The 26,731-nt window shown below is 42.5% G+C and overlaps 2 protein-coding genes across 2 annotated transcripts; both read left to right on the forward strand.

Annotated features, from left to right (window-relative positions):
• The first annotated feature begins 519 nt into the window (after positions 1–519).
• LOC139419552 (LIM/homeobox protein Lhx1-like) lies at positions 520–4,690 on the forward strand. Its single transcript, XM_071169522.1, has 5 exons — positions 520–823; positions 2,062–2,285; positions 2,789–3,063; positions 3,719–3,884; positions 4,317–4,690. The coding sequence occupies exons 1-5, from the start codon at positions 654–656 to the stop codon at positions 4,688–4,690; spliced, it is 1,209 nt and encodes a 402-aa protein (XP_071025623.1). The 5' UTR covers positions 520–653.
• A 5,419-nt stretch (positions 4,691–10,109) lies between these two features.
• Positions 10,110–26,278, forward strand: LOC139418461 (protein AATF-like). Its single transcript, XM_071167929.1, has 12 exons — positions 10,110–10,246; positions 10,928–11,101; positions 12,988–13,377; positions 13,838–13,975; positions 15,343–15,457; positions 15,640–15,859; positions 16,263–16,427; positions 17,569–17,652; positions 22,714–22,781; positions 22,902–22,982; positions 23,650–23,721; positions 25,938–26,278. The coding sequence occupies exons 1-12, from the start codon at positions 10,162–10,164 to the stop codon at positions 25,999–26,001; spliced, it is 1,656 nt and encodes a 551-aa protein (XP_071024030.1). The 5' UTR covers positions 10,110–10,161; the 3' UTR covers positions 26,002–26,278.
• The last annotated feature ends 453 nt before the right edge of the window (positions 26,279–26,731 follow it).

A 26,731-nucleotide genomic window follows, 5' to 3' on the forward strand; every position in this document is an offset into this window, starting at 1 on the left:
TAGGTGTTGTTTCAACATGACGTCAGGAGGTTCGGATAAAGGCTAGTTCTTGCGCTTTCAGAGGCACGCATATTACTGAAGCTTGGACTAAAGAGTGCATTATACTCGAAGAATCGAAGGAATATTACAGAATTTACAAGAAATTTAACAGATTTTATCATATTTGTTGTAGCTTTCTGCTTTGGCAGTAATCATTGGCTGTGTGGTGGCAGTTATGTATTCGTGCGTAATTGTAGTGGCATGATGCCTGTTCAGATTCACTGAATCATATTAGCCTACGATCGCTCCTCTCGGCTCATCTTGATGGACAAGGGGAGGCCTTGCTGCTCTCAAGTTTGCATTCTTGCTTGTGAAATGTATTCACTTTGTTAAATTATTTGTTCGTTTTTGTTTTTATTGATACTATTTTGTATAGCCTATGGTTGTCCTGTGCATGCGAGTGGAATGCAATAATATTTGAGCTCACAGGATATGATGATGCTAACTCATTGTTAAGAGATTCGTCTGGATGAGCTGCATACTCTGGATTGTCGAAGGAGTGGATTAGAGCAGGTCATTTTCCAAATCAACAAAGCAACCAAGGAGCCACATCGCTTTGATTTGGGACAAACAGGGAAGACGTTCAACCTGGGAATTGCTGGAATTATCCAAACATGGTTCACTGTGCCGGCTGCGAAAGACCTATTCTGGACAGGTTTCTACTCAATGTTCTGGACAGACCATGGCACATTAAGTGCGTGCAGTGCTGTGACTGTAAATGCAATTTGACAGAAAAATGTTTTTCACGGGAAGGGAGACTGTACTGCAAAAACGACTTTTTTAGGTAAGCACACCTGGGCGCATGGCTTTCATTATTGTGAGGAATAGCTTTTGCCTCTAATGGGTACCAATTAAGCAGAACTATGCAAATGAACAACAGATGATGTAAAACACAAGTTTTAAATGACTAAATTCTATTGCAAGATTATGTTTTTGCTACATGGTTACATGCTTAGTGTCAATTTAGAGATAGTTTAATCTATCCTCATGAGCGACATAAATTTAACCAACCAGAGACAGGATGCCCCGATTATGTGTGGTGATCCACCAAAAGCTGATACATTATAAGCATATATCACCATGTTCTGTGACGGATTCAAGGAAATCGTCCTTTGTTTACAAGGAAAGGCTGCCAGACAAGCGGGGATGAGAATTATGCCAGGATTCTTGACGGAAGTGTATCCCGCCTTAGTTCAATCAGTCGGCGCACACCCGTTTGTTTGTTGAGACTCTAGTGAAAATGTGATAAGTGGATTTGAATAATAAATCAGCTTGAAAAAACACACACTGCAATCACAGACCTCCAGTCCACACGCGTTTGTTAACTATTTGAATACACATACATTTACATAAATAGGCCACAATGCAAAATTGAACAATTAAGTGTGGCTTTGTTATTTTCAAGCATTAAATAGGATGTATTTCAATAATGGAAAGGTTTTTATTTTATTTTTTATGAAAGTTTGAATTATCTTCATTCAATAGCCTAATAATACACGGTGTGGCCTTTCTTGAATAATAGTTTTAGGTAATCATAGTTATACAACACGTAGGTCTAAATATAAGATATATATATATATATATGTATTTATAACAATTTATTTAGCCTAAAAAACTCAATTAGGATCTTATATTTACGGTGGTTGAATAACTGGTTATCTGTGTGAAATAGGCCCACGTACAGTGAATATAGCGGCTGGCTTTCGTTACCTTGCAGGCAGGCCCAGCATCAGTGTAGCCTGTCATTTCCAGATCAACGTTTATTGATATGAAATTGATATGTCATTATAATCACTTGGAATCTCATCAAGCAGATTTGTAGCGTAAAAATACTGAAAATACAGGTATTTTGCGTCATGAAAAACGCACGTCATTTGTGTAAACATCTATAATTTAGCCAATAACGATGCCATGTAGTTGGTAATCTGATGTGAATATTTTCTGTAGCTCTTTGCTGCTACTCTGTCTGCCCTGCAATGTTAAGTCGCTGATGGTATTTAGTTTTTGCTTTCTTTCTTTTAGGAGATTCGGCACAAAGTGTGGAGGTTGCGCCCAGGGGATCTCGCCCAACGATTTGGTTCGAAGGGCAAAGAGCAAAGTGTTTCACCTGAACTGTTTCACGTGTATGATGTGTAACAAACAGCTATCCACCGGAGAGGAAATGTACATTCTAGATGAATTTAAATTTGTTTGTAAAGAGGATTATCTAAGCAACAGCAACGGAAAGGACACAACCCTCCTCTCAGGTATGGAACATAACATGACTTGAACCACATCACAATTAGGAACCTCAAACCCGTGTTTATATTTCTATATATTTCTGAAGCCTCTTGTATATCATTATTTTCTCATTTTTCCTATTGCTTTATATTCCATTTATTTAAAAAAAAATGTAGTTCGAAAATAATTATGATAACAGCATCTCGATAGGCCCAAAAACAGTACAAATCTAAACAATGTTGTTGATGACAATGAAAAATATAAAACCTAAAATATTATTAGGTCTATAGGGATGATAATGTATTGTTTTCTTCATTAATGTTATCATCACCATCAATAATAATAGGACTAAAAGTAGTTGGCTAATATGCCTATTGCCTAATGCTAACAATAACAATATTAATAATAATAATATCCTAATAATGATACTGTATTCTTGACGCTTATTTTTGTCTATTTTTTTAAAAGAGTATAAAGACATACGAATACATTTCAAATCATTTCATTTCGTCTTTCTTTCATCTCACAGTCACGACTTGCAGTGACCCAAGTCTATCTCCAGATTCCCAAGACCCACAGGATGATAGTAAAGATTCGGAAATCGGACATTTATCCGATAAAGAGGTGGGCAGCAATGAAAACGACGAGCAGAACGTAGGGGGGAAACGACGTGGGCCGCGAACCACCATCAAAGCCAAGCAACTGGAGGTCCTCAAAGCTGCTTTCGCGGCCACGCCAAAACCCACCCGGCACATCCGAGAACAGCTGGCGCAGGAGACAGGGCTCAACATGAGAGTAATCCAGGTAAGAGTCTATTTCCCTTTAGTTTATAACACATGTCAAATCAGATAGATGTCTATTTTCAGTATTCGTATTCGTCTATGAGAAAATATTTTTAACAATGGCACCTTCGTCAATAATGGCAGAAGGCAAGATATATGCAGACTGGTCACCACGAAAGTGGTGCAGATGCACACATTCTCCTGACGTTCTTAATGCTTTATGGCATCTATCTATATGCATATCAATGCAAATGACTCTGTTTTCTGATTTTGAAATTAGCCTATTCATTAGGTATCATTATGTTGCAATTGTTAGGCTAGTATATGCTGTGGTAATTGTAACTGAAAACCCTATAGGCCATTGGTTGACAACACATCTGTAAATCTATCCTATCAATTCACCTGTAGCCTGTAATTTGAGTTAAATCCCTGGTATTCACGAAACAGACGCTAGATAAACTGAGGATTAAAGGTCACTAAACAGTGACAGGTGAGCCAAGGACCCACATAGGTATACTAGATCTATATAGGCTAATCACGTCATGATTATTAAAACGGCATCTCACAACATGTCATCAGACCAGCTGCATACATTTTTGATGCAAAAAAAATAAATATTTGCCCGGCGTATAAACTTCATTTTAATCATCTCTTTTCGTGTTATTTGTGGTGTGCAGGTATGGTTCCAAAACCGGCGGTCTAAAGAGCGGCGCATGAAGCAGTTAAGCGTGCTGGGTGCAAGAAGGCACGCGTTCTTCCGCGGCCCAAGGAGAATGAGAACTCTGGTCGACCGACTCGAACCCGGGGAGCTGATCCCCAACGGTCATTTCTCATACTATGGTGGTAAGGTCTTGTATATTAAACATGGTCCACCCAAATAACTTTGTGTTTAAATTCACAGGCATGTATGTTAATCCTTTACTTTATTTTAATTCCTAATATGATTCATTATTCAGAGGTGTTTTAATGCATTTTCTATCGATTTTTTGGCAATAGGTTTAGGCATACTGTGTGAATTAGGCTACATTTAAAATTAACATACGTTTTTTTTTCCGATTATAGGCAATAGTTGTCATTGTTTTAAGTTATTATAATACTGTCATTCTGAAAGTCACTATTATGTCAAATTATATACTACAGGAAATGTATTAGCTTTACTTTTTTGTAATTCAAATGACATTCTCGTGGCGTTGTACCAGTATAATACATTTTGGTATAGTTTTATTTTCACCACACAAGCATTTCTCATAATTATTTGGGTGTATATTTTTGCAGATTATCAGAGTGAATACTATGGGCCTGGAGGAAATTTTGAGTACTACACCCAAGGCCCCCCATCGTCACAGGCCCAGACCCCAGGGGACCTAGGCTTCTCCTCTGGCCCTGCTGGCACCCCTTTAGGGGGCATGGACCATCACCTAGCTGGGCATCACCCATCCAGTGAGGTGCAGTGTTTCAATGACATCATATCTCACCATCCAGCGGACTCACCTAGCCCAGAGCCCAACGGACCTGGGTCAATGCACAGCATCTCCAGCGAGATGTGTGGCCCCAGCACACCCTTCACATCACTGTCCCTCAACGGCAGCGGATACAGCAACCAACTGTCACACCCATCCTCAGAGATGAGCGAAGGCACTGTCTGGTAGCCCACAAGACATCATAAAGCCAAGGTTAACTATTGACTTAGGAGGCAAATTAAGTCCTGAGCAAGTATCCTTGTTTAATTTATATTATTTATTTATTCATTCGTTAATTAAATGTATATGCATTTAATTTATTACCTGTCTCCAAGTTCCTGTACTGCTGTGTTGATGTTGCAGTTTTATTTAAAGATACACACAGTAACAGTCTAGACTCCAATGCAGTCATATAATGGTGAATATTGTATGAGCGTTCAGGAGATCTTTTGTTTTCATACGGTCTCCATATCAGATCAAAATTATTTTTGACCAAAAGCTTTTACGAAGGCTTTGGTAATTGTGCTTATTTCTCCATACATTTTTTTGTTTCTCTGTATATTTCTGTGTTTTGCCAAATCCTAGACAGTTTGCCTTCAAAAGGAAAACTTAAAAAAGTTGTATAACCCTTTATTTAATAGAAAATAACTTGTATTTTAAGAAGAAGTCAACCTTCAAAAAAAATCGATGGACAATGGTTTGAGGTGGACATAGAACAGTCAACTGTTTACGTATATATTTACAGTACTTCAGGGGTTTGAATATCAGCATTGTTTGAAACCTCTCGATTCAGATGGAGAACATCTTTCAAGCAACAAACCAAACTTTTGTATTTATTCTATTTATATTATGGTCGTGGTTCCTCACTGTGCTAGTTTGTATTATTGTGTTTACTTTGAAGAAATGTAAAAACACAAATAGACAGTTGCCAAATAAGGATAAAAGCACAATATTGTAAGTGCTTTGTATCATCAATTGCTGAACATACTACAAGAAATGTAGTAGCATTTTTTAACCGAATGAGTTACATTGTAGAACTTTCTTTCATGAGGATGTCTAACGTTGAAAGACTTCATGCAGATCACTGAATTGAACAACCATTGTGCAAAATGCTTTATTTTGTGTCATGAAAGTCCCAATGATTAAACATTGATGGTCAAATATGCCACCAGCAGCTGCTATATTCTTGAAATATCAACTCTCGTATGATGTATTTTATTGTTCTGATAAACCTAAGCTTATGTGATCTACAGTGCATATAAGACCATTCACTGTATAATAAAACATGTTGGAAAAAACTGCGAGATTTGTATTGTATTTATTTATCCTTTATTCAACCAGAGAAGTCCCATTAACATCTACATGTCTTTTTCAAGTGAGGCCTGGCCATGTAAGCAGCATATAGTTAGTTACACATGAGACACAACATAAAACATTACACAGAACGTACGCTAAAACAGTGCAAAGTGCATAAGATAACTTAAAAGTGCATGTTTAAAAATGTGCAATCTGTGGTCAGCAGTCCACCTTTCATCAATCAGAATAAAGTGATCTAGTTGTTAGTGTTTTTGCTAAGGGTTTCAGGGTGATGGGGCAGCAAAGCTAAAGGCACTCTTCCCAAACTCAGTTCTTCTGTTGGAAACATTATACAAAATACAGTTCTTTGATCTCAGACGGTAATGTCAATGAATTGGTAGGGTGAGTAAATGTAAGGGATTTCTTCCATTGACGGAGAGGCGGACCAAAGCGCAGCGTGGTTATTTTGACTCATGTTTTAATAAATCACTTCACATGAACAAACTAACAAACTAACAAAAACAAGAAACGTGAAAACCCAAAACAGCCCTATCTGGTGCAAAACACAGAGACAGGAACAATCACCCACAAACACACAGTGAAACCCAGGCTACCTAACTAACTAATGACACCTGCCTCTGATTGAGAACCATACTAGGCCGAAACATAGAAATACCCAAATCATAGAAAAACAAACATAGACTGCCCACCCAACTCACGCCCTGACCATACTAAATAATGACAAAACAAAGGAAATAAAGGTCAGAACGTGACAGTAAAGGGCTTAAAGTCCTGTCATTTGATTTAAAAAAAAATCATCACTGTATGTCTAATAAATCACTGTGTGGGTTTATTTCATGAAAATAACTCCAAATGTATTTTTAATATAATTTATTTCCCTGAGCCTCCTTTGGCCATATAAATGCTCAGTCTGAATGTGTGGGCATTGGGAAACAAATGTGAAGATATTTACAGTGCATTCGGAAAGTATTCAGACCCCTTGACTTTTCCCACATTTTGTTATGTTACAGTCTTATTCTAAAATAGATTTTAAAAAATCTGCATCAATCTACACACAATAAATACCCCATAATGACAAATCAAAAAAGGTTTTGAGAAATGTTTGCAAATATAGTGAAAATAAAAAAATGAAATGTCACATTTACATAAGTATTCAGACCCTTTACTCAGTACTTTGTTGAAGCACCTTTGGCACGATTACAGCCTTGAATCGTCTTGGGTATGACGCTACAAGCTTGGCACACCTGTATTTGGGGAGTTTCTTCCATTCTTCTCTGCAGATCCTCACAAGCCCTGTCAGGTTGGATCGGGAGAGTCGCTGCACAGCTATTTTCCGGTCTCTCCAGAGATGTTTGATCGGGTTCAAGTCTGGGCTCTGGCTGGGCCACTCAAGGACATTCAGAGACTTGTCTCAAAGCCACTCCTGCATTGTCTTGGCTGTGTGCTTAGGGTCGTTGTCACGTCTGAGGTCCTGAGCTCTCTGGAGCAGGTTTTCATCAAAGATCTCTCTGTACTTTGCTCCGTTCATCTTCCCTCGATCCTGACTTGTCTCCCAGTCCCTGCCACTGAAAAACATCCCCACAGCATGATGCTGCCACCACCATGCTTCACCGTAGGGGTGGTGCCAGGTTTCCTCCAGACGTGACAGTTGGCATTCAGGCCAAAGAGTTCAATCTTGGTTTCATCAGACCAGAGAATCTTGTTTCTCATGGTCTGAGAGTCCTGTAGGTGCCTTTTGGCAAACTCCAAGCAGGCTGTCGTTATGTATTTTACTGAGGAGTGTCTTCTATCTGGCCACTCTATCATAAAGGCCTGATTAATGGAGTGCTGCAGACGTTGTTGTCCTTCTGGAAGATTCTCCCATCTCCACAGAGGAACTCTGGAGCTCTGTCAGAGTGACCATCGGGCTCGTGGTCAACCCCCCGACAAAGAACCTTCTCCCCGATTGCTCAGTTTGGCCGGGTGGCAAGCTCTAGCAAGAGTCTTGGTGGTTCCAAACTTCTTTCATTTAAGAATGATGGAGGCCACTGTGTTCCTGGGGACCTTCAATGCTGCAGAACTTTTTTGGTACCCTTCCCCAGATCTGTTTACTCGACACAACCCTGTCTCAGAGCTCTACGGACAATTCCTTTGACCTCATGACTTGGTTTTGCTCTGACATGCACTGTCAACTATGGGACCTTATATAGACTGGTGTGCGCTTTTCCAAATCATGTCCAATCAATTTAATTTACCACAGGTAATGCACCTGAGCTCAATTTCGAGTCTCATAGCAAAGGGTCTGAATACTTATTTAAATAAGGTATTTCTTTCTTTCTTTTTTTTTTAAAATGAAAAACATGTTTTAACTTTGTTGTTATGGGGGTATTGTGTGTAGATTGACAATGATTTTGTTTTATTTAATACATTTTAGAATTAGGCTGTAACGTAACAAAATGTGGAAATAGTCAAGGAATCTGAATACGTTCCAAATGCACTGCACTGTACATGCACAGATTATCAGCCTGATTGGCTGATAGGATGGTCTAGAGCCCACCCTCTTACCCAGATGAACAGTCATTGGTCTATTATAATCAGATAACACTGTGACCTAATGATGTGGGCCAAAAGTTCCATACCATCTGAACAGCTCTTACACAAAAAGGGCAGTATCTTAATTTTTTTTCAATTTCAGTAGGTAATTTCCACCTTATAGTGTGGAAATATCATAAAAAAACAGGACATCACGTTATTGACTGCACTGCCCCTTTAAGGATGGGCATCCTGCTAACTGATATAAGATATAGTGATGTGTAAGAGGTATTGGCCTTATTCGAGAGCATCAAAACTGTAATGTATCATGGGTAAATTGTGATTGACTGATTGATCTACAACTAATAATGAGTAGTTATTTATGATGCAAGGTTCTTTGTAGATAAGTCAGTCGGCAGCTGCCTGCACTGTTGGCTGCAATTGTTGGTTACACATGGTAAAGTGTGTCTAGTGTGTGCAGGTAAGAAAGGGGGAAAAGGGTGATACCTAGTCAGTTGTACAACTGAATGCCTTCAACTGAAATGTGTTTTCTGCATTTAACCCAACCGCTCAGAGAGGTGCGTGGGGCTGCCTTAATCGACATCCACGTCTTCAACGTCCGGGATTCATGTACAGAATAGTCCATAGTCCAATAAAGTAAAAAATGTGGTTGCAACAATGTATTTTCTTTCTTGAAATAAAAAAAACAATATTTTTTCCTAAACAAAAAGCCCAGTAGACCTAGTCCACTGGGCACATACGTCAATTCAACTTCTATTCCATGTGGAAACAACGTTGATTCAACCAGTGGGACATAATCCACTCACTGATTAGACTACAGTACACAGAGGGCCACATCGACATCTCCACTGCTGCTCAGCTCTCCATCACCAGGTAAATTGACATCAGATCGTTTGAGAAGATAATAAGCGGGATCTGGGTTTGTGGAGATGCCTTGCATTACGGAAGTTGTAGGCTACTGTAAATTAAGAAACTGTGATATGTATTTTGTTTGTTTCTCAAATCCACCAAATGCAGTATTTACATTTTTTTTAAAAACAATATTACATTTGACCACCTTTTCGTGGTATCCAATTACTATCTTGTCTCATCGCTACACGCCATGCGTCCGAAATACAACCCAACCAAGCCGCACTGCTTCTTAACACTGCGCGCACCCAACCCGGAAGCCAGCCGCACCAATGTGTCGGAGGAAACACCGTGCACCTGGCGACCTTGGTTAGCGTGCACTGCGTTTCGGACACAGGAGTCGCTGGTGGGCGATGAGGCAAGGATATCCCTACCGGCCAAACCCTCCCTAACCCAGACGACGCTATGCCAATTGTGCGTCGCCCCACGGACCTCCCGGTCGCGGCCGGCTGCGACCGAGCCTGGGCGTGAACCCAAAGTCTCTGGCTAGCGCTGCGATGCGATGCAGTGCCCTAGACCACTGCGCCAGTATTTACATTTTTAACATGATAATTAGGTCCTACATGTATGAATTGACAACAAATATTGTCAGTCACAACCCTGTGCGGCGGCACTGTAATTATAAAAGTAGGCCTATGACATATAGAAAGTCGATTATGTATTTACCATTTAGTAGATGTTATACTTTACCTACAGGGTTTACGGTGTTTAACTACAATTAAGTCGGATATTAGTAATCCACGCTGCATTATCTTAATTATTTCAGTAATCCATATTGCGTAGGCAACCTCTGCTTGATTGAAGTTGCGCTGTAGCAGTTCTATTATTCTATTTCTATCTGGGAGTCGCGTCTTGATGACGTAGGCGTAACATGTGTGAGTTGTGAGTGAGTACATTGAACGATGGCTGGCCACATATCACAACAGCTGGAAGATTTATTAAATCCTTTGCCCAAGTTCACAGATCCAGAGGACGATCATGATGAAGGTATATTGCACTGTTTGTCATGTTTAACAGGTACATTTTGCTTTCGATTTGAAGACAATGTTTCCGTTTTTATGTATAAAGTCATTACACACACTCCAGGTAGGCGCGTGGCAACAGCATGCAAAGCTAGACAGTTAGCAAGCAAGCTAGCACACGGAAATCACCAATTTACCAAAAACCTCTCCATAGCCTGTTCTGATGACCACCATGTAAACTGGTAACCGTCAACATAGCCATGTGTTTGTTGAAGTTTCAAACTGAGCACAATGAATGTAGGACGGGAGCCACTGCACTGCGCCATTCTAATAGCTGATCCTACTAGCAACTACTGGCGCTGCTAGCTAGTTATATTGACTTTTTTCACGACACGTTGGCGGTCACTAGCTAGCTAATATTCTTATCGCTCTCTCTAAACCTTCTATTCATTGCTAGCAATTATGCTTGAAGTTGGGATTAGTATTCTCACCCTGGCTGCGGTTCAATATGAACATGACATTATGGAAAGGTGTTTTATCCTGTCATAGTTATTCAACTTGACTTGTCTTTCTTTTAAAGACGTATGAGTTAACCTATCTGTAACATTTTGGCTCTGATAAGTTGCCAGCCACTTTGTATATTGATCAGATAAGACTGAATGACCAAGAGACAAGTGCTCAATCTGACTGTTTTGATTCCTTCCAGATACGAAAGCCAAGGTGGTGGAGGCGTTTGATGAGGGTGATGATGAGGATGAAGCTGTGGTTACCTTGAGTGGGCTTCGGAAGAAAGCTATCACTCTGCTGGAAGAGACTGACAAACGGTACCTGGGCAAGGCAACATCTCGTAAAAACCTGCTGAAGGAGATCGAAGGGTCTGGTGAGTTGGAACATGATTGTGTCATTTATAATAATGTTAAACATATATGTAGGATAATCAATGCATATATGTAGGATAATCAATGCAGCTGACCATGGGTGAAAATAAATACGGAACCTGTCAAGAAAGTTGATAGAGAGCTGTGGTTTGGGTACTTGAAATGCATCCCTTTTTCCTTCAATCCATGGAATTAGCCCAACTGTCGAACTGACAAAGTTGGCTTGGTAAAAGCAATAGGGTATTAACATTAATTTGACTTAGTCAATCAGATACATGATTACCTTTTAGGATGGGGGGAGGTTGGGTGTATTTATTTATTGGCACTGCATTTGAAAATTGTCGTTTGTAGAATTCTGCCCTCTAGTGGTTCTGTAAGGGGCACTTTTACAATATGTAACTGACCACCATTCGGTTCAAAATGAACGATACTGAACAAAAATATAAACTCAACATGCAACAATTAACGATTTTACTGAGTTACAGTTCATATAAGGAAATCAGTCGGTTTAAATAAATTCAATAGGCCCTAATCTACGGATTTCACATGACTGGGCAGGAGTGCAGCCATGGTTGGGCCTGGGAGGACATAGGCCCACCGACTTGGGAGCCACGCCCACCCACTGGGGATCCAGTCCCAGCCAATCAGAATGAGTTTGTCCCCACAAAAGTGCTTTATTACAGACAGAGATACTCCTCAGTTTGGGTGGCTTGTCTCAGACGATCCCCCAGATGAAGAAGCCGGATGTGGAGGCCCTGGGCTGGCGTGCGGTTGTGAGGCCGGTTAGAAGTACAGCCAAATTCTCTAAAACAACACTGGTGGCAGCTTATGGTAGAGAAATTAACATTAAATTCTCTGGCAACAGCTCTGGTGGACATTCCTGCAGTCAGCATAACAATTGTATGCTCCCTCAACTTGAAACATCTGTGGTATTGTGTTGTGTGAAAAAACTGCACACGTTAGTGGCCTTTTATTGTCCCCAGCACAATGTGCACAACCTGTGCAATGATCATGCTGTTTAATCAGCTTCTTGATATGCCACACCTGTCAGGTGGATGGATTATCTTGGCAAAGGAGAAATCCTCACTAACAGGGATGTAAACAAATTTGTGCACAACATTTGAGAGAGATTTATTTTTTTGTTTTATTTCACCTTTATTTAACCAGGTAGGCTAGTTGAGGACAAGTTCTCATTTACAATTGCGACCTGGTGATACGCTTTTTGTGTACATATGAAACATTTTCGGGGATCTTTTATGTCGGCTCATGAAACATGGGACCAACTTGCGTTTTATATTTTTGTTTAGTATATAAATAAATGTGCCTCATGCCACACTGGACTCTATAATTTTGTAATGTCTCCTAGATTAGTACCACAAGGCAAATTGCTGGCGAACAGGAGACCTTTAATGGATTGATGTTGGTTCCTTATTTACAATTGAATCAAGTCCAGTTCTATTCTATGCTCAGCTGTGCATGGTCATATCATGTGTAGACGATTTATTACCGTATAATAGCTTAGGCCTACATCTACTAGTGGTCTGTTTTTTTTTGGTTATTCATTGGAGGAATAGCTTTGTTTTTAATCAAGCTAATCCCTGTTTATCCAAACAAAATGCCTTGATTAAGGCAGAGATTTGCAAGTCAAACATGGGGCCATGCAGCAATCAATTTAAACCTCGAAGACAACTGATTACAGCATTTAAGATGTTGTGTATACGGCATCCGTACTGTTATTCAGGTGCTGAGTGGAAGGCCATCTACAACCGTATCTGCCTGCATTAGTTATAATTGCTACATTTTTATGAACATCCATTTTTTTCTTAATTTACATCAAATCTAAAATTGAATCCTGGTGTTGTCGTTCAAATTTAATGTGTCTTTTTAGGAGAGGATGATGATGATGAAAACGAAGAGGAGGAGGAAGAAGAAGATGACGATGCTGATCTGGAGGATGGAGAGGCTGAAGCTGGAGATGATGATGATGATGATGAAGAGATTGAGAGTGACATCGCTAAAATGAAAAGCTTGGTGTCTAAGCTGAAGGAGACTGACATCACACTTTCCTCAGTGACAGACTTCCATAAGCTAACAGAGGGAATGGATGATCTTGGAGAGAGCGAAGATGATGATGATGAAGAAAGTGATGATGAGGATGGAGAGAGTGAAGAGGAGGAGATTGAGAATGAAGCTGACGATGTGGAAGCTGTGATGACATTCTCTAAAGAGAAAGTGGATGAAGAGGTGGAGAAAGGGAAAGCTGTGAAAGATCAACTTGGTATGTATTTGTGTTATAGGGGAGGACCATCCTCAGGGAATTTAATAAAAAATACAAATAGTAAAACATTAAAGTTATCATTTTTACATAAAACTATACTAAATATATTCACGTCACCAAATAATTGATTAAAACACACTGTTGCGATGGTCTACAGTAGCTTCAGCAGCACTCTGTAGGGAGTACCATGTTGTAGCTGGAGGACAGCTAGCTTCAGTCCTCCTCTGGGTACATTGACGTCAATACAAAACCTAGGAGGCTCATGGTTCTCACCATGAGCTAGTTTTGCCTATTCATACACCTGGCTCAAACAGAGGGATGCTATGTTAGCTAGCTGGCTATGACTATCCCACACCACTGGAACTCTGACAAGTCAAGTTAAAATATACCTTTAAGCACATTTTATCACCTCCCTTTCTCAGTAGACAACCATGTCATTTATTTTATTAAATCTCCACAGCTCTTTGGGACCAGCTACTTGAGGGGCGAATTAAAATGCAGAAAGTTCTTCTGACAGCCAATAAGCTGCCACAACCACATACCTTCCCAGAGTTCAAGAAGAGGGGCGGAGCAGAGTTTGCTGGAGCGTTGAAGAATAGTGAGTGCGTTTTGTTTCTGCTTGCATTTGAACCATTACATTTTTTTTCCTTCTTTTTTTTTTTACAGCTATCAACAATATGAAATGAATTTAACTTTATTGTTCTCCAGGGGAAAATTGAATAAAAAGAAAATGGCATAGGACAATAACATGCATTACAAACAAAGTTTACAACCCTGTAAATGATGTGGTGATAATACTGAATGTTTTGTCTAGACATGTTATCTCCCAGACACAATGTAGAACATTTGTATCGCTTGCCTGCATATGCAATGATCATGAGTGCGTAAAATAAGTTACTTTAAATGCAATGGCATTTGAAACATGAATTTTTAATCCTAATGGACGAGCTTGGTGCTAGTGTTATGGTTGTAGTAATTAGTGGGTAGAAAATAATTTCAACTATTTGTCTAGTAATAGGCTAGGCTGTCGTGAGAACATTTCTACAAGGAGATTGTCATAACAAAATAACATATCCACTCTTTTGTTGTAAGAAATATCCTAATCCTTCTGGTTTCCACAGTGGAATCATATGTGAAAGCTAGTTTTCCTTTCTCTCATTATTGTTTAAACCTGACCGATTTGGCCTGATTCTTCTAATACTATTTTTTTGCTCAAGGCATGGTGGTAGTCCACCTCCCTCATGAAAATCACTCATACAATTTTATAATCAATGCCTACAGTAATAGGATTCCTCTGGCCATGGGCAATTAATCCAGTTTTTCCTTTTTTCCCTCCTCCACGCGCTGATCTCAAAGCTACGAGACACTGGCTTCGCCTCATTTACATATTTATTGCATTGGACTCAAATCTGGCGAGTGATTGATGTGGATCCTGCCTCCTGAATTTTTAGCGGCCCATTATTATGAAAGGGAGGGAGGGGGCTCCGGCGTGCCAGTGTACTTTTGATTAAAGTTGAAGAGGACAGAGTCATAAGTGTTCCCCACCTCCTCTCTTTTCCTACGCCCTATGATTTGGAGGGCAAATTCTCTAAAATTTGTTTTAGTGGATTTTGACAAGATGTGGACTAACAAAAGCCGGGGCGGGACTGCTCCAAGGGATTTTAATCAGTCCTGCTAGGGGGCAATACTTTCTATAGATTTGTTGGACAAGTGAAGTTATGAGGCATATTTTCTATTGTTATGTGGCATAACTTCAGTGTATTTATATACATTTTTGGGGCTAATATTGAGGAATTGACTTTCACAGTTAACTCGTGCTTCCCAAATTCATAAAGACCAATGTATACTTTACCTCAGACAACACTATGTTCACAACATGTCTGCTTCACTCTACCCTCTTGGTTCCCATATCGCTCTGTTAGTGTATAAGGTCCTGTCAGCATGTTCTCTCTATGATGTTCCAAGGTCACAAAGCCCTGAAGGCTCTCCAGAGGTCTCTACTGGAGCTACAGGACCAGCTGCTCCATCAGAACCCAGACACCAGGCCCATCTCCCTGGGCAACACCTGGGGAGCACACAGGTCAGCACTGCCTCTCCTCCACGTCCACAGACAGAACATTAAGTGCTCTGTTACATGAAACACTGTCCTGATTAACGTGAATAGGATGCAATATTTCTCTGAAATGCCCTTGAATTCAGCCTCCTTATGGCTTTAGAATTGATGGTTGAGTATTATTTTGTTGTTCTGTATCTGTAATATAGTGAGGAGGAGATTCACAGTGATGAGGAGGAGATTCACAGTGATGATGAAGAGGAAAGGAAGGAAGCAGTGGAACCGACAGGTCCTCCCAAACGGAAGCTGGAGATGGCAGAGTACCCAGACTTCATGGCCAAGCGCTTTGCTGACTTCCAGCCATACCGTGATGCCACGCTGCAAAAATGGCACGACAAGACCCAGTTGACCATGGGAAAGAGCAGCAAGGTGTCCCCCCCCCCCCACACACACACACACACACACACTCATCTGCACCAACCAAGGACACACGTCCACATGCACCAGCTGCACAGAGCTTAGCTCTTATCACCTAACCAGTCTGCACTGCAGTGTGTGTGTGTTTTCCATCGGCATGCACTGTGCATAATAGCACCATCCGTCCCTAAGCACACTTCAGCACTCAAATTTCATAGCTCTCATAAACCAAGGGCTAACATGCCAATTAAAAACCAGACTTCATATTGTCATTTTTTTCCCCCTTCATTGTTCTGGTGTTTTCACTAGACATACTGCATTAGGAATAATCTAATGCTCTTTGTTTTTCTACATAGGGTAGTGATGTTGTAGCTGTGTTACGGTCTTGTTTCTGACTCTTCTTCTCTTCTCTCAGGGTTTTGGGGCATTTGACAGAAACATCCTGATCCAGGTGGAACAGGTGCTAATGGACAAGGACAGGCTGTTGAGACGCACCCAGACCAGACGCTCCGAGTACAGAGTCCTGGGCAAGCTAGAGGCCACTGCCCCTGTACCCGAGACCACCACTGCAGGGGGAGAGGTGAGACTGGAGGGGAGGAGGGAGGGTTATGTAGGATAGGTAACATTTGCCAGCAGCATACCACCCTGCATCCCACTGCTGGGTTGCTTCTGGAGCTAAGCAGGGTTGGTCCTGGTCAGTCCCTGGATGGGAGACCACATGCTGCTGGAAGTGGTGTTGCTGGGCCGGCTGGCGGCACTCTTTCCTCTGGTGTAAAAAATATCCCAATGCCCCAGGGCAGTGATTGGGGACATTGCCTTGTGTAGGGTGCCGTCTTTCGGATGGGACGTTAAATGGGTGTCCTTACTCTGAGGTCATTCAAGATCCCATGGCACTTATCGTAAGAGTAGGGGTGTTAACCATGGTGTCCTGGCTAAATTCCCAAGCTGTCCCTCATACCATCATGGTCACCGACTCATCCCCAGCTTACAATTGGCTCATTCATCCCCTCTCCTCTCCCCTGTAACTATTCCCCAGGTCGTTGCGGTAAATGAGAACGTGTTCTCAGTCAACTTACCTGGTAAAATATATATATATATATATTTAAAACATGTTGCGAAGGCTGCCAGATAGTGTATGTAGCCAAGTGTCATCCTTTTGACTGCTAGTATCCATACTAGCGAGAACACATCCCCCCTTAGGTTAACTGTACAAGAAGCTCTATAGTTCAGGTTGCTACTCTGATTGGTGGAGGCTGTCACCATGATACCCCCCTCAGTCAGATTCCTTCCAGCTAATTGTATTAAGCTGTTACAGCATTAACTGAGTGGGATACATTTATCTCTGTATCTTAATTGAATCTAGTCAGCAACTGAACTATACTAACCTGAAATGTAGGCAGTGTCGCGGCCCAAAATGATTCAAAGCAAGGAGCATTTGCAGGTTGGTTAATACATTACGGGAGAGAGAGGGGTTGTTTCAGCAGTTTTAGATTAGGGCCCCGCGCGGCTCAGCCATCCCTCTCCTTCCTCCAGAGGTGCCACTTTATCTGGAGAGCAGCCTGTTTATCTGGGGTGTTACATCTGGAGTTTATGGCTTCACCTCCTGCACAACGCTACATGACAGAGAGCTTTCTCTCTCCCCCACCTCTCCCTGGCTCTCACCCTCCCTCTCGCTCTCTCATTCCTTTGCTCTCTCTTATCTCCCTCTGTTTCTCTCTTAGGGGACAGAGCAGGTGCTGAAAGCCAATACGCATCTGAAAGACCTGGACGAGGAGATCTTTGATGATGATGATTTCTATCACCAGGTAATTATCAGCCCTTCTGCATGAAACATTCTCCTACACTCAAGGACTGAAGCATTCCTAAAACGTTTTATTTTCGTATTAAAGTGGACAGAGACTATTGCGCAGGAGATAGGCAGCATCAGAATTCGACCTGCTGTGATCTTGGTAAAGTGCCCCTCTACACATGGTGTTGTGAGTCTGGCTTGCCACGATACTCCTATAGGGCTATAGGGTGGCACTACGTTGTGTGGGGTGAAGCACAGGGACTGCCCTTGTTATTGTAGTTTGTCCTTCAGAGGACACCGCCCCATCCGCTCAGTCTCCCCAGTCCGAAGGCTCCGGAAGTGCAGTTCGGAGCCATTCCCAGTGGGACTTAGCCCTCCATGCTCCAGTCATGCTCCAGTCATGCTCCAGTAATAACTGCATTCTAATGTGGCTAACCTCTCACGGCAGGCCGGAGCTGGACTGATGTTTGCATTTACCTAAACTTTTTTAGTCAGCAACTTTGTGCATGCCATAAATCACCATTGTGTGTGCGTGTCTTTCTGTCTGTCTGTCTGTCTGTGTGATGCTGACTCCTGTATAAGGACTCTCCACACTGCTCAGTACAACTGAGGCGTAGTCATTAACCATATCTGTGAACAGAGCAATCACTCACACTGGATTAGAGTCATTATGTAGCGCCAATGGAGCTTTAACAGTTACATTCACTAAGGAACTGCAAGATATGCAGATTCCTAACCTACGTCCTGACCAAGGATGAGGAAAAAATATGTATTAAAAACTGGGTGGTTCGAGCCCTGAATGCTGATTGGCTGACAGCCGTGGTAGATCAGACCGCATACCACGGATATGACAAAACATTTATTTTTACTACTCGAATTACGTTGGTAACCAGTTTATAATAGCAATAAGGTACCTCTGAGGTTTGTGGTATATGGCCAAAATACCACGGCTAAGGGCGGTATCCAGGAGCTCTGTGTTGCGCACAAGAACAGCCCTTAGCCGTGGTATATTGGCCATATACAACAACGTCTCATACCTTATTGCTTAAATATACAGTACCAGTCAAATGTTTGGACACACCTATTCAGTCAAGAGTTTTTCTTATTTTTTTTGTATTTTCTACATTGTAGAATAATAGTGAAGACAACAAAACTGAAATAACACGTAAGGAATCATGTAGTAACCAAAAAAGTGTTAAACAAATCAAAAGATATTTGAGATTCTTCAAATAACCACACTTTGCCTTGATGACAGCTTTGCGCACTCTTGGCATGGAATGCTTTTCCAACCATCTTGAAGGAGTTCCCACATATGCTGAGCACTTGTTAGTTGCTTTTCCTTCACTCTGTGGTCCAACTCATCCCAAACCATCTCAATTGGGTTGAGGTCGGGTGATTGAGGAGGCCAGGTCATCTGATGCAGCACTCCATCACTCTCCTTATTGGTCAAATAGACCTTCCACAGCCCAGCGGTCTGTTGGGTCATTGTCCTGTTGAAAAACAAATCATAGTCCCACTAAGCGTAAACCAGATGGGATGGCGTATTGCTACAGAATGATGTGGTAGCTATGCTGGTTAAGTGTGCCTTGAATTCTAAATAAATCAGTGTCACCAGCAAAGCACCCCCACACCATCACACTACCTCCTCTGTGCTTCACGGTGGGAACCACACATGCAGAGATCATCCTTTCACCTACTCTTCGTCTCACAAAGACACAGCGGTTAGAACCAAAAATCTTAAATTTGTACTCATCAGACCAAAGGACAGATTTCTGCCGGTCTAATGTCCGTCCATTGCTCGTGTTTCTTGGCCCAAGCAAGTCTCCTCTTCTTATTGGTTTCCTTTAGTAGTGATTTCTTTGCAGAAATTAAACCATGAAAGCCTGATTCATGCAGTCTCCTCTGAACAGTTGATGTTGAGATGTGTCTGTTACTTGAACTCTGTGAAGCATTTATTTGGGCTGCAATTTTTGAGGCTGGTAACTAATGAACTTATCCTCTGCAGCAGAGGTAACTCTGGGTCTTCCTTTCCTGTGGTGGTCCTCATGAGAGCCCGTTTCATAGTGCTTTTGATGGTTTTTGAGACTGCACTTGATAAAAAAAAATCCAGATTGACTGACCATGCATTAAAGTAATGATGGACTTTCATTTATCTCTGCGTATTTGAGCTGTTCTTGCCATAATATGGACTTGGTCTTTTACCAAATTGGGCTGTCTTCTGTATACCACCTCTATCTTGTCACAACACAACTGATTGGCTCAAACTTAAGAAATGCATTCCAGGTGACTACCTCTTGAAGGCGGTTGGGAGAATGCCACCTTCTCCAGATCCTTCAGGTTTCGGGGCTGTCGCTGGGCAATACGGACTTTCAGCTCCCTCCAAAGATTTTCTATTGGGTTCAGGTCTGGAGACTGGCTAGGCCACTCCAGGACCTTGAGATGCTTCTTACGGAGCCACTCCTTAGTTGCCCTGGCTGTGTGTTTCAGGTCGTTCTCATGCTGGAAGACCCAGCCACGACCCATCTTCAATGCTCTTACTGAGGGAAGGAGGTTGTTGGCCAAGATCTTGCGATGCAGCCCCTCAATACGGTGCAGTCGTCCTGTCCCATTTGCAGAAAAGCATCCCCAAATAATGATGTTTCCACCTCCATGCTTCACGGTTGGGATGGTGTTCTTGGGGTTGTACTCATCCTTCTTCTTCCTCCAAACACGGCGAGTGGAGTTTAGACCAAAAAGCTCTATTTTTGTCTCATCAGACCACATGACCTCCCATTCCTCCTCTGGATCATCCAGATGGTCATTGGCAAACTTCCGACGGGCCTGGACATGCGCTGGATTGAGCAGGGGGACCTTGTGTGCGCTGCAGGATTTTAATCCATGACGGCGTAGTGTGCTACTAATGGTTTTCTTTGAGACTGTGGTCCCAGCTCTCTTCAGGTCATTGACCAGGTCCTGCCGTGTAGTTCTGGGCTGATCCCTCACCTTCCTCGTGATCATTGATGCCCCATGAGGTGAGATCTTGCATGGAGCCCCAGACCGAGGGTGATTGACTGTCATCTTGAACTTCTTCCATTTTCTAATAATTGTACCAACAGTTGTTGCCTTCTCACCAAGCTGCTTGCCTATTGTCCTGTCGACCATCCCAGCCTTGTGCAGGTCTACAATCTTATCCTTGATGTCCTTACACAGCTCTCTGGTCTTGGCCATTGTGGAGAGATTTGAGTCTGTTTGATTGAGTGTGTGGACAGGTGTCTTTTATACAGGCAACGAGTTCAAACAGGTGCAGTGACAGGTAATGAGTGGAGAACAGGAGGGCTTCTTAAAGAAAAACTAACAGGTCTGTGAGAGCCGTAATTCTTACTGGTTGGTAGGTGATCAAATACTTATGTCATGCAATAAAATGCAAATTAATTACTTAAAAATCAAACAATGTGATTTTCTGGATTTTTGTTTTAGATTCTGTCTCTCACAGTTGAAGTGTACCTATGATAAAAATTGCAGACCTCTACATGCTTTGTAAGTAGGAAAATCTGCAAAATTGGCAGTGTATTAAATACTTGTTCTCCCCACTGTATATCGACATAACCAGAAAGGCCGATCAGCAAGGAAGAAGCCACTGCTCCAAAAACGCCATAAAGCCAGACTATGGTTTGCAACTGCACATGGCGACAAATATTGTTCTTTTTGGAGAAATATCCTCTGGTCTGATGAAACAAAAATAGAACTGTTTGGTGATAATGACCATTGTTATGTTTGGAGGAAAAAGGGGGAGGCTTGCAAGCCAAAGAACACCATCCCAATGAGGAAGGACAATTTGTGGATATATTGAAGCAACATCTCAAGACATCAGTTAAAGCTTGGTTGCAAATGGGTCTTCCAAATAGACAATGACCCCAACCATACTTCCAATGTTGTGGCAAAATGGCTTAAAGACAACAAAGTCAAGGTATTGGAGTGGCCATCACAGAGCCCTGACCTCAATCCCATAGAAAATTTGTGGGCAGAACTGAAAAAGCGTGTGCGAGCAAGGAGGCCTACAAACCTGACTCAATTACACCAGCTTTGTCAGGAGGAACGGGTCAAAATTCACCCAACTTATTGTGGGAAGCTTGTGGAAGGCTACCCAAAATGTTTGATCCAAGTTAAACAATTTAAAGGCAATGCTACCAAATACTAATTGAGTGTATGTAAACTTCTGACACACTGGGAATGTGAGGAAAGAAGTAAAGGCTGAAATACATCATTTTCTCTACTATTATTCTGACATTTCACATTCTTAAAATAGTGGTGATCCTAACTGACCTAAGACAGGGAATTTTTACTAGGTTTAAATGTCAGGAATTGTGAAAAACTGAGTTTAAATGTATTTGGCTCAGGTGTATGTAAATATATATTTTCACTGTGACTAGTGTGTACATTGAGTGTTCCCCTGTCTCAGGGCCTGGAGCTGGCCATACAGAAAAACCAAGCCCCATACTAGCAGAGGAGAGCCGGGGGCTTAATTGGGGACATTAATGAAGATTATCTCTCTCCTGATGGGGGTCAGGGAGAGGGCTGCATGGTGGCTGATTTTAAACAAAATGGTCCAGTTAGTCATGACACGGCCTTACTATCTCTGGGGGGGAACTCAAAGGAACATGGATGAGTAGTGGAACCACTGCCTGTACTGTGGGACTGTGTGGATTGTGTGACTGTATGATGAATGAGCGCTGTCCTCTCCACCACAGCTCATTAAGATGTTGTACTGTGAGGTCCAGTGATGATGATGCTCTGGGGTTCTGGCATGTTGTTGCTCTGCTAACTGAGGCTGATGCTCAGCAGTGGTACATTCTGGCAGAGACTGGGCGGTCTGGGCCCGGGTCCTGGGATTGGCTGCTGGGCTGACACTGATGAAGAGGTTCCGATTTAAGTGAAAGGATTTGCTGCTGGGACAGAGAGGGAGAGCTCTGTACTCTGGTGAATGAACAGGGGGGTAAAGATGTCTACACACACGAAACTAAATACTGTTTTGAAACGAGAAACTAAGTCTCCCCCTTTGCGCTCTTTCCCTTCTCTCCCCTTACTCTGTTCATCTCAGCTTCTGCGAGAGCTTATTGAACGTAAGACGAGTGCTGCAGACCCCAATGACCAGGTGGCTATGGGCAGGTGAGTGACGTGTGTGTGTGTGTGTGTGTGTACATGCATCTGTTTGTGTGATGCTAGGATGTGGGGTTTACCCCTCTAGGCTTTTTCTGATCGGGGCCCTCACCTCTCCTCTCCTTCCAGACAATGGCTGGCCATTCAGAAGCTCCGCAGTAAGATCAAGAAGAAAGTGGACACCAAGGCCAGCAAGGGACGCAAAGTCAGGTGAGTGGAGGGAACGGAGAAATGGTGAAGAAATACAGGTTCACTAGAATATTTCATTTTCTCCACATTCAAACTCAGAATAATTTAGTTTCATTGTTTCCCTGTACATCTTGTTCCAATTTATGCCTGTTAGGAGTATTAGGTCTGTTTTTATCATCCACTGCAGAACAAGCTCTTTATTTCTCTGTCCAGGGAGGCTCCAATGACAGAATTTATGAAAATACCTAATACATTTACTTCCTCCGATGCTGGTTAAAATGCTATAGTTTATCTATAGTCCTTTCAGTTATTTCAATTATCTTTTTTATAGAAAAAGTCCCCCTCTGTTAATGTAAATTACATTTCCATGTGGCCTGATTAAATATTTGAGGACTCAAATTGATCATTTGTATTTATACATATAAAACTATTTGCCGGTGGAAGAATTGCAATTACAGCGTTTGTTTTCTCCATTTATTCCAAGTGGAAAGGTCAGCCTTTTATTTAGGGCCTTTTGTACCCATGTTTTTTCTCTCTTGTTTATCTTCTACACACAGGCACACAGCACAAACAAATGGACTCAAACACTCACATTTATTAATGGACAAACCACCGTTACATAATTGAATGTGTGTGTGTGCTCTTTCTGATGGTGTTTGTGTGTGTGTGTTTTCGTGTGTCTGTCTAGGTTCCACGTCCACAGTAAGCTGGTGAACTTCATGGCCCCCATCGACCACCTCTCCATGAATGATGGCGCACGGTGAGCACCTTGTTGTTGACGCGTCACAGGCGTAATGGCAGCGCACTTCACCGCTGGCATGCCAATATTGACCTGTTCTTCAACCCATCACCTCCTCCTTTATCTTGGGGCAGTTAGTCACAGATCTGTGTTCTATTCTCCTGTCACAGCCATACATCTGTCCCCTGGACAGCTACCCTCTCTTAAATCCCTGTGCCCTGCTTTTCTTGCCTGCCCTCACACCCGCATTGGTCCCCCTGTACCTTCTGCCGCCTTCAGTCGTTGGCCGGTGAGAGTTGGCGGGATTTCTAAATGAGATGAACAGGGTCTTCAGTCGTAATGTGTAGGCTGCTGACTGTCCTATTGTACGTGAGTTTACAGAGGACATAGTGTCGCAGTTTCCACATGCTAGTGGGCCCATATTGATTCTCAGCGCACACCTGAGACGGAGGGGACAGTAAATGGCTAGGCACGTCCTCTGCCTCTCTCTCTCTCTTATCTGTCTTCTTCCAGTCTATACTGCAGGTGGAGTAGCGGAGGTGTTGTGTTCGCTGTGAGACGACAGGCATTCTAAACATGGTAATGACTGCACAATGGGCTGCCCCAGCCCTGCCCGCGTGCACCTCCCACCTCATTTCCATAGCAATCAATGGCCTACAGTAATAATGGTGATGTATGGCCGTTGCATCAGGCTGGCCGTTGACCTTTCCCAGAGAGCCACACTGGCTGACCTTTGGGAATGAATGCCCTGGCACAGCCCCCCCCCATACCTCCCCTCCTCCCTCGCTCCTCTACCACTGCGCTGGCTTTATGGATGCAGCCTGCCATGCTCCACTGGCTCCATGAATGTTAATGTGGAGGGGGGTGGTGGTGTGTGTATCATGCATACATGACATGCACATTTAAGTCCTCTAGAAGGTATTGAGACTTTCATCATGGCACATTTCTGCATCGGCATGTGACATATAGGATATGCAATTTTTAGGCAGGCTGCACCTTCAACACACCCCTGTTGTCTCTTGTCTTCTGTCCATTGCGCACACAGAGACGGTCAGTCCTATATCAGCCTGGGTTTTCTGCCCTCGTTATCCCGGTGCTCCTCAGTATTCCCCCGCCTGATGTTTACCGAGCTCAGGCAGAATGAGAATGTATGCATTACGTGGTGATGATCAGAGTGTATTGTATTCCTTGACCCTGGTGGTGCATTTCAAATGGGGATTAAGTCCCTCCTGTGGCTGGATACAGGCTGGCTGCCCCTTGAGAGCAACACAAGGCCCCTCTTTAACTCAACACATTACACAGGAACTGGTTATGCTGTAGTGGACCCAGTTTTGTAATAGATTTTAATCGGTATGGTTGTCCACTGCAGTGTGGGAGCTTTGGCTGTTGTCCTATCCCATTGAAGATGACCCACAAGCAGTCTTAACATGACTGTCTGCACTCAGACTAGACCAGTGCAGGCTAACAGACTCCCTTGACTCTTTTTAATCATCTCAACACAATTAACTGAGACATGTGACATCACATACCGCCATCTAGTGTCTGTTTCATAATACACAGGCTTCACCTGCTGTAAATTTGCATGTATACGCTGAACATGTTTTATGGATGTAGAAAATAATTGTATGTGCAGATAGTCGGACACAAACTAAACCAGCCCCGTCTCAAAATTAGGCCGTATTTATCTGCCTGTCTGAGTAGAGCCACTTTGACTGGAACATTTGACTGATTGAAATGACTGAGCTGGTTAGGGGAGATGAGTCTGCAGGAAGGCAGTCCAGTTCAGAGATGGAGAGCAGCTGGGGCCTCTGATTCCATCCCTGCCTGGCTGTGTGTTTCTGCTCTTTGTCATCGGCAGGCCAGCCCCAGACAGAGTGACAGGCACTTGTGTTCACGCAGTAATCAGAAGGCCCTGGGCTCCATAAAGACCCCTCTTTGTCTCTCCTCTCATCTGGACTGTTGCATATTACCCCCCTAATTGGAATCCTGCAACTGGGTCACTGGCATTGTCTCTCAAGTGCCGTCAAGTCGTTGAGACGCATGAATGTGGAATTATTCCTTCTCCCAATGAATCGAAACCTCTCCTCCCTTTCTTTTCTCTCACCCACAGATTTCCTCTTTAGTCACATTCAACTGTTCAGTCTGTTGGTGACAGCCAGGTTTGATAATACTTTTACCATGATTATTCTTGACAAAAAAAAGTAATGTTTAAACTTGGATTTTTCTTGTTGGTGTAGGACTGAGTTGTATCGCTCACTATTCGGGAAGAACTCGTTTGCTGAAAGTGCGGTGCGGGAGTGACATGCTGTGAGCGAGCAGGAGAGGTGGACAGCACAGAAGACAAAGCACCCAGGAGATGAACACAATACACCTCTTCTGGTCCAGTTCTGCTCCTCAAAGCTTATGGACAGTATCAGTCTCAAGTTTAGTTCAGACTGGACCTGACTGGTTTGGACTTGGCTTCAAAGGCTTGAAGAGACTGCTTTCTCTACACATTTTGATACTGTCAGGAAAAACTACATTTTTGCCAACTTGTTTCTATTGTCCCCCTTCTGTGAATAAATACCAAGGTGATTTCTGCCTGCTGACTTATTGGAGGGGAAATTAACAAATGCAGATTTTGTTGGTGATTAAATGTTTTATTGGAGTGTAGTTTTTTTTATAACTTATAACACTTGCAACCTAATAAGCAGCCATGCCAAACCTGCATAAAGCAATTCCTCTAACTTTCTCCAAAAAATCCTGTTCTCTCTGCTCCAATAGGACTAGGAAGGGCCTGATGTTGCAGTTTGTCAGTGATTAGTGCTGGAATTAGCCAGCCTAGCGTGCCTCCACAAATGAGCAAAGCCCTCTGGGAGACCGGAGAGACCAGGCAAGGCACATTTCCAATTATACCACCGAATGACTCATTTTCTTATTGGGCCTCCCATAATTGTGATGGGTATTGGGTGTATGCAACTCAATTTGTCTTACATATTTGTTGGTAGGATGGTAATAGAGTTGACAGAGCCAAGGGGACGATATGAAAGTG

This window comes from Oncorhynchus clarkii, chromosome 10 (genome assembly GCF_045791955.1).
Source record: "Oncorhynchus clarkii lewisi isolate Uvic-CL-2024 chromosome 10, UVic_Ocla_1.0, whole genome shotgun sequence".
In the NCBI taxonomy this organism is placed as follows: domain Eukaryota; kingdom Metazoa; phylum Chordata; class Actinopteri; order Salmoniformes; family Salmonidae; genus Oncorhynchus; species Oncorhynchus clarkii.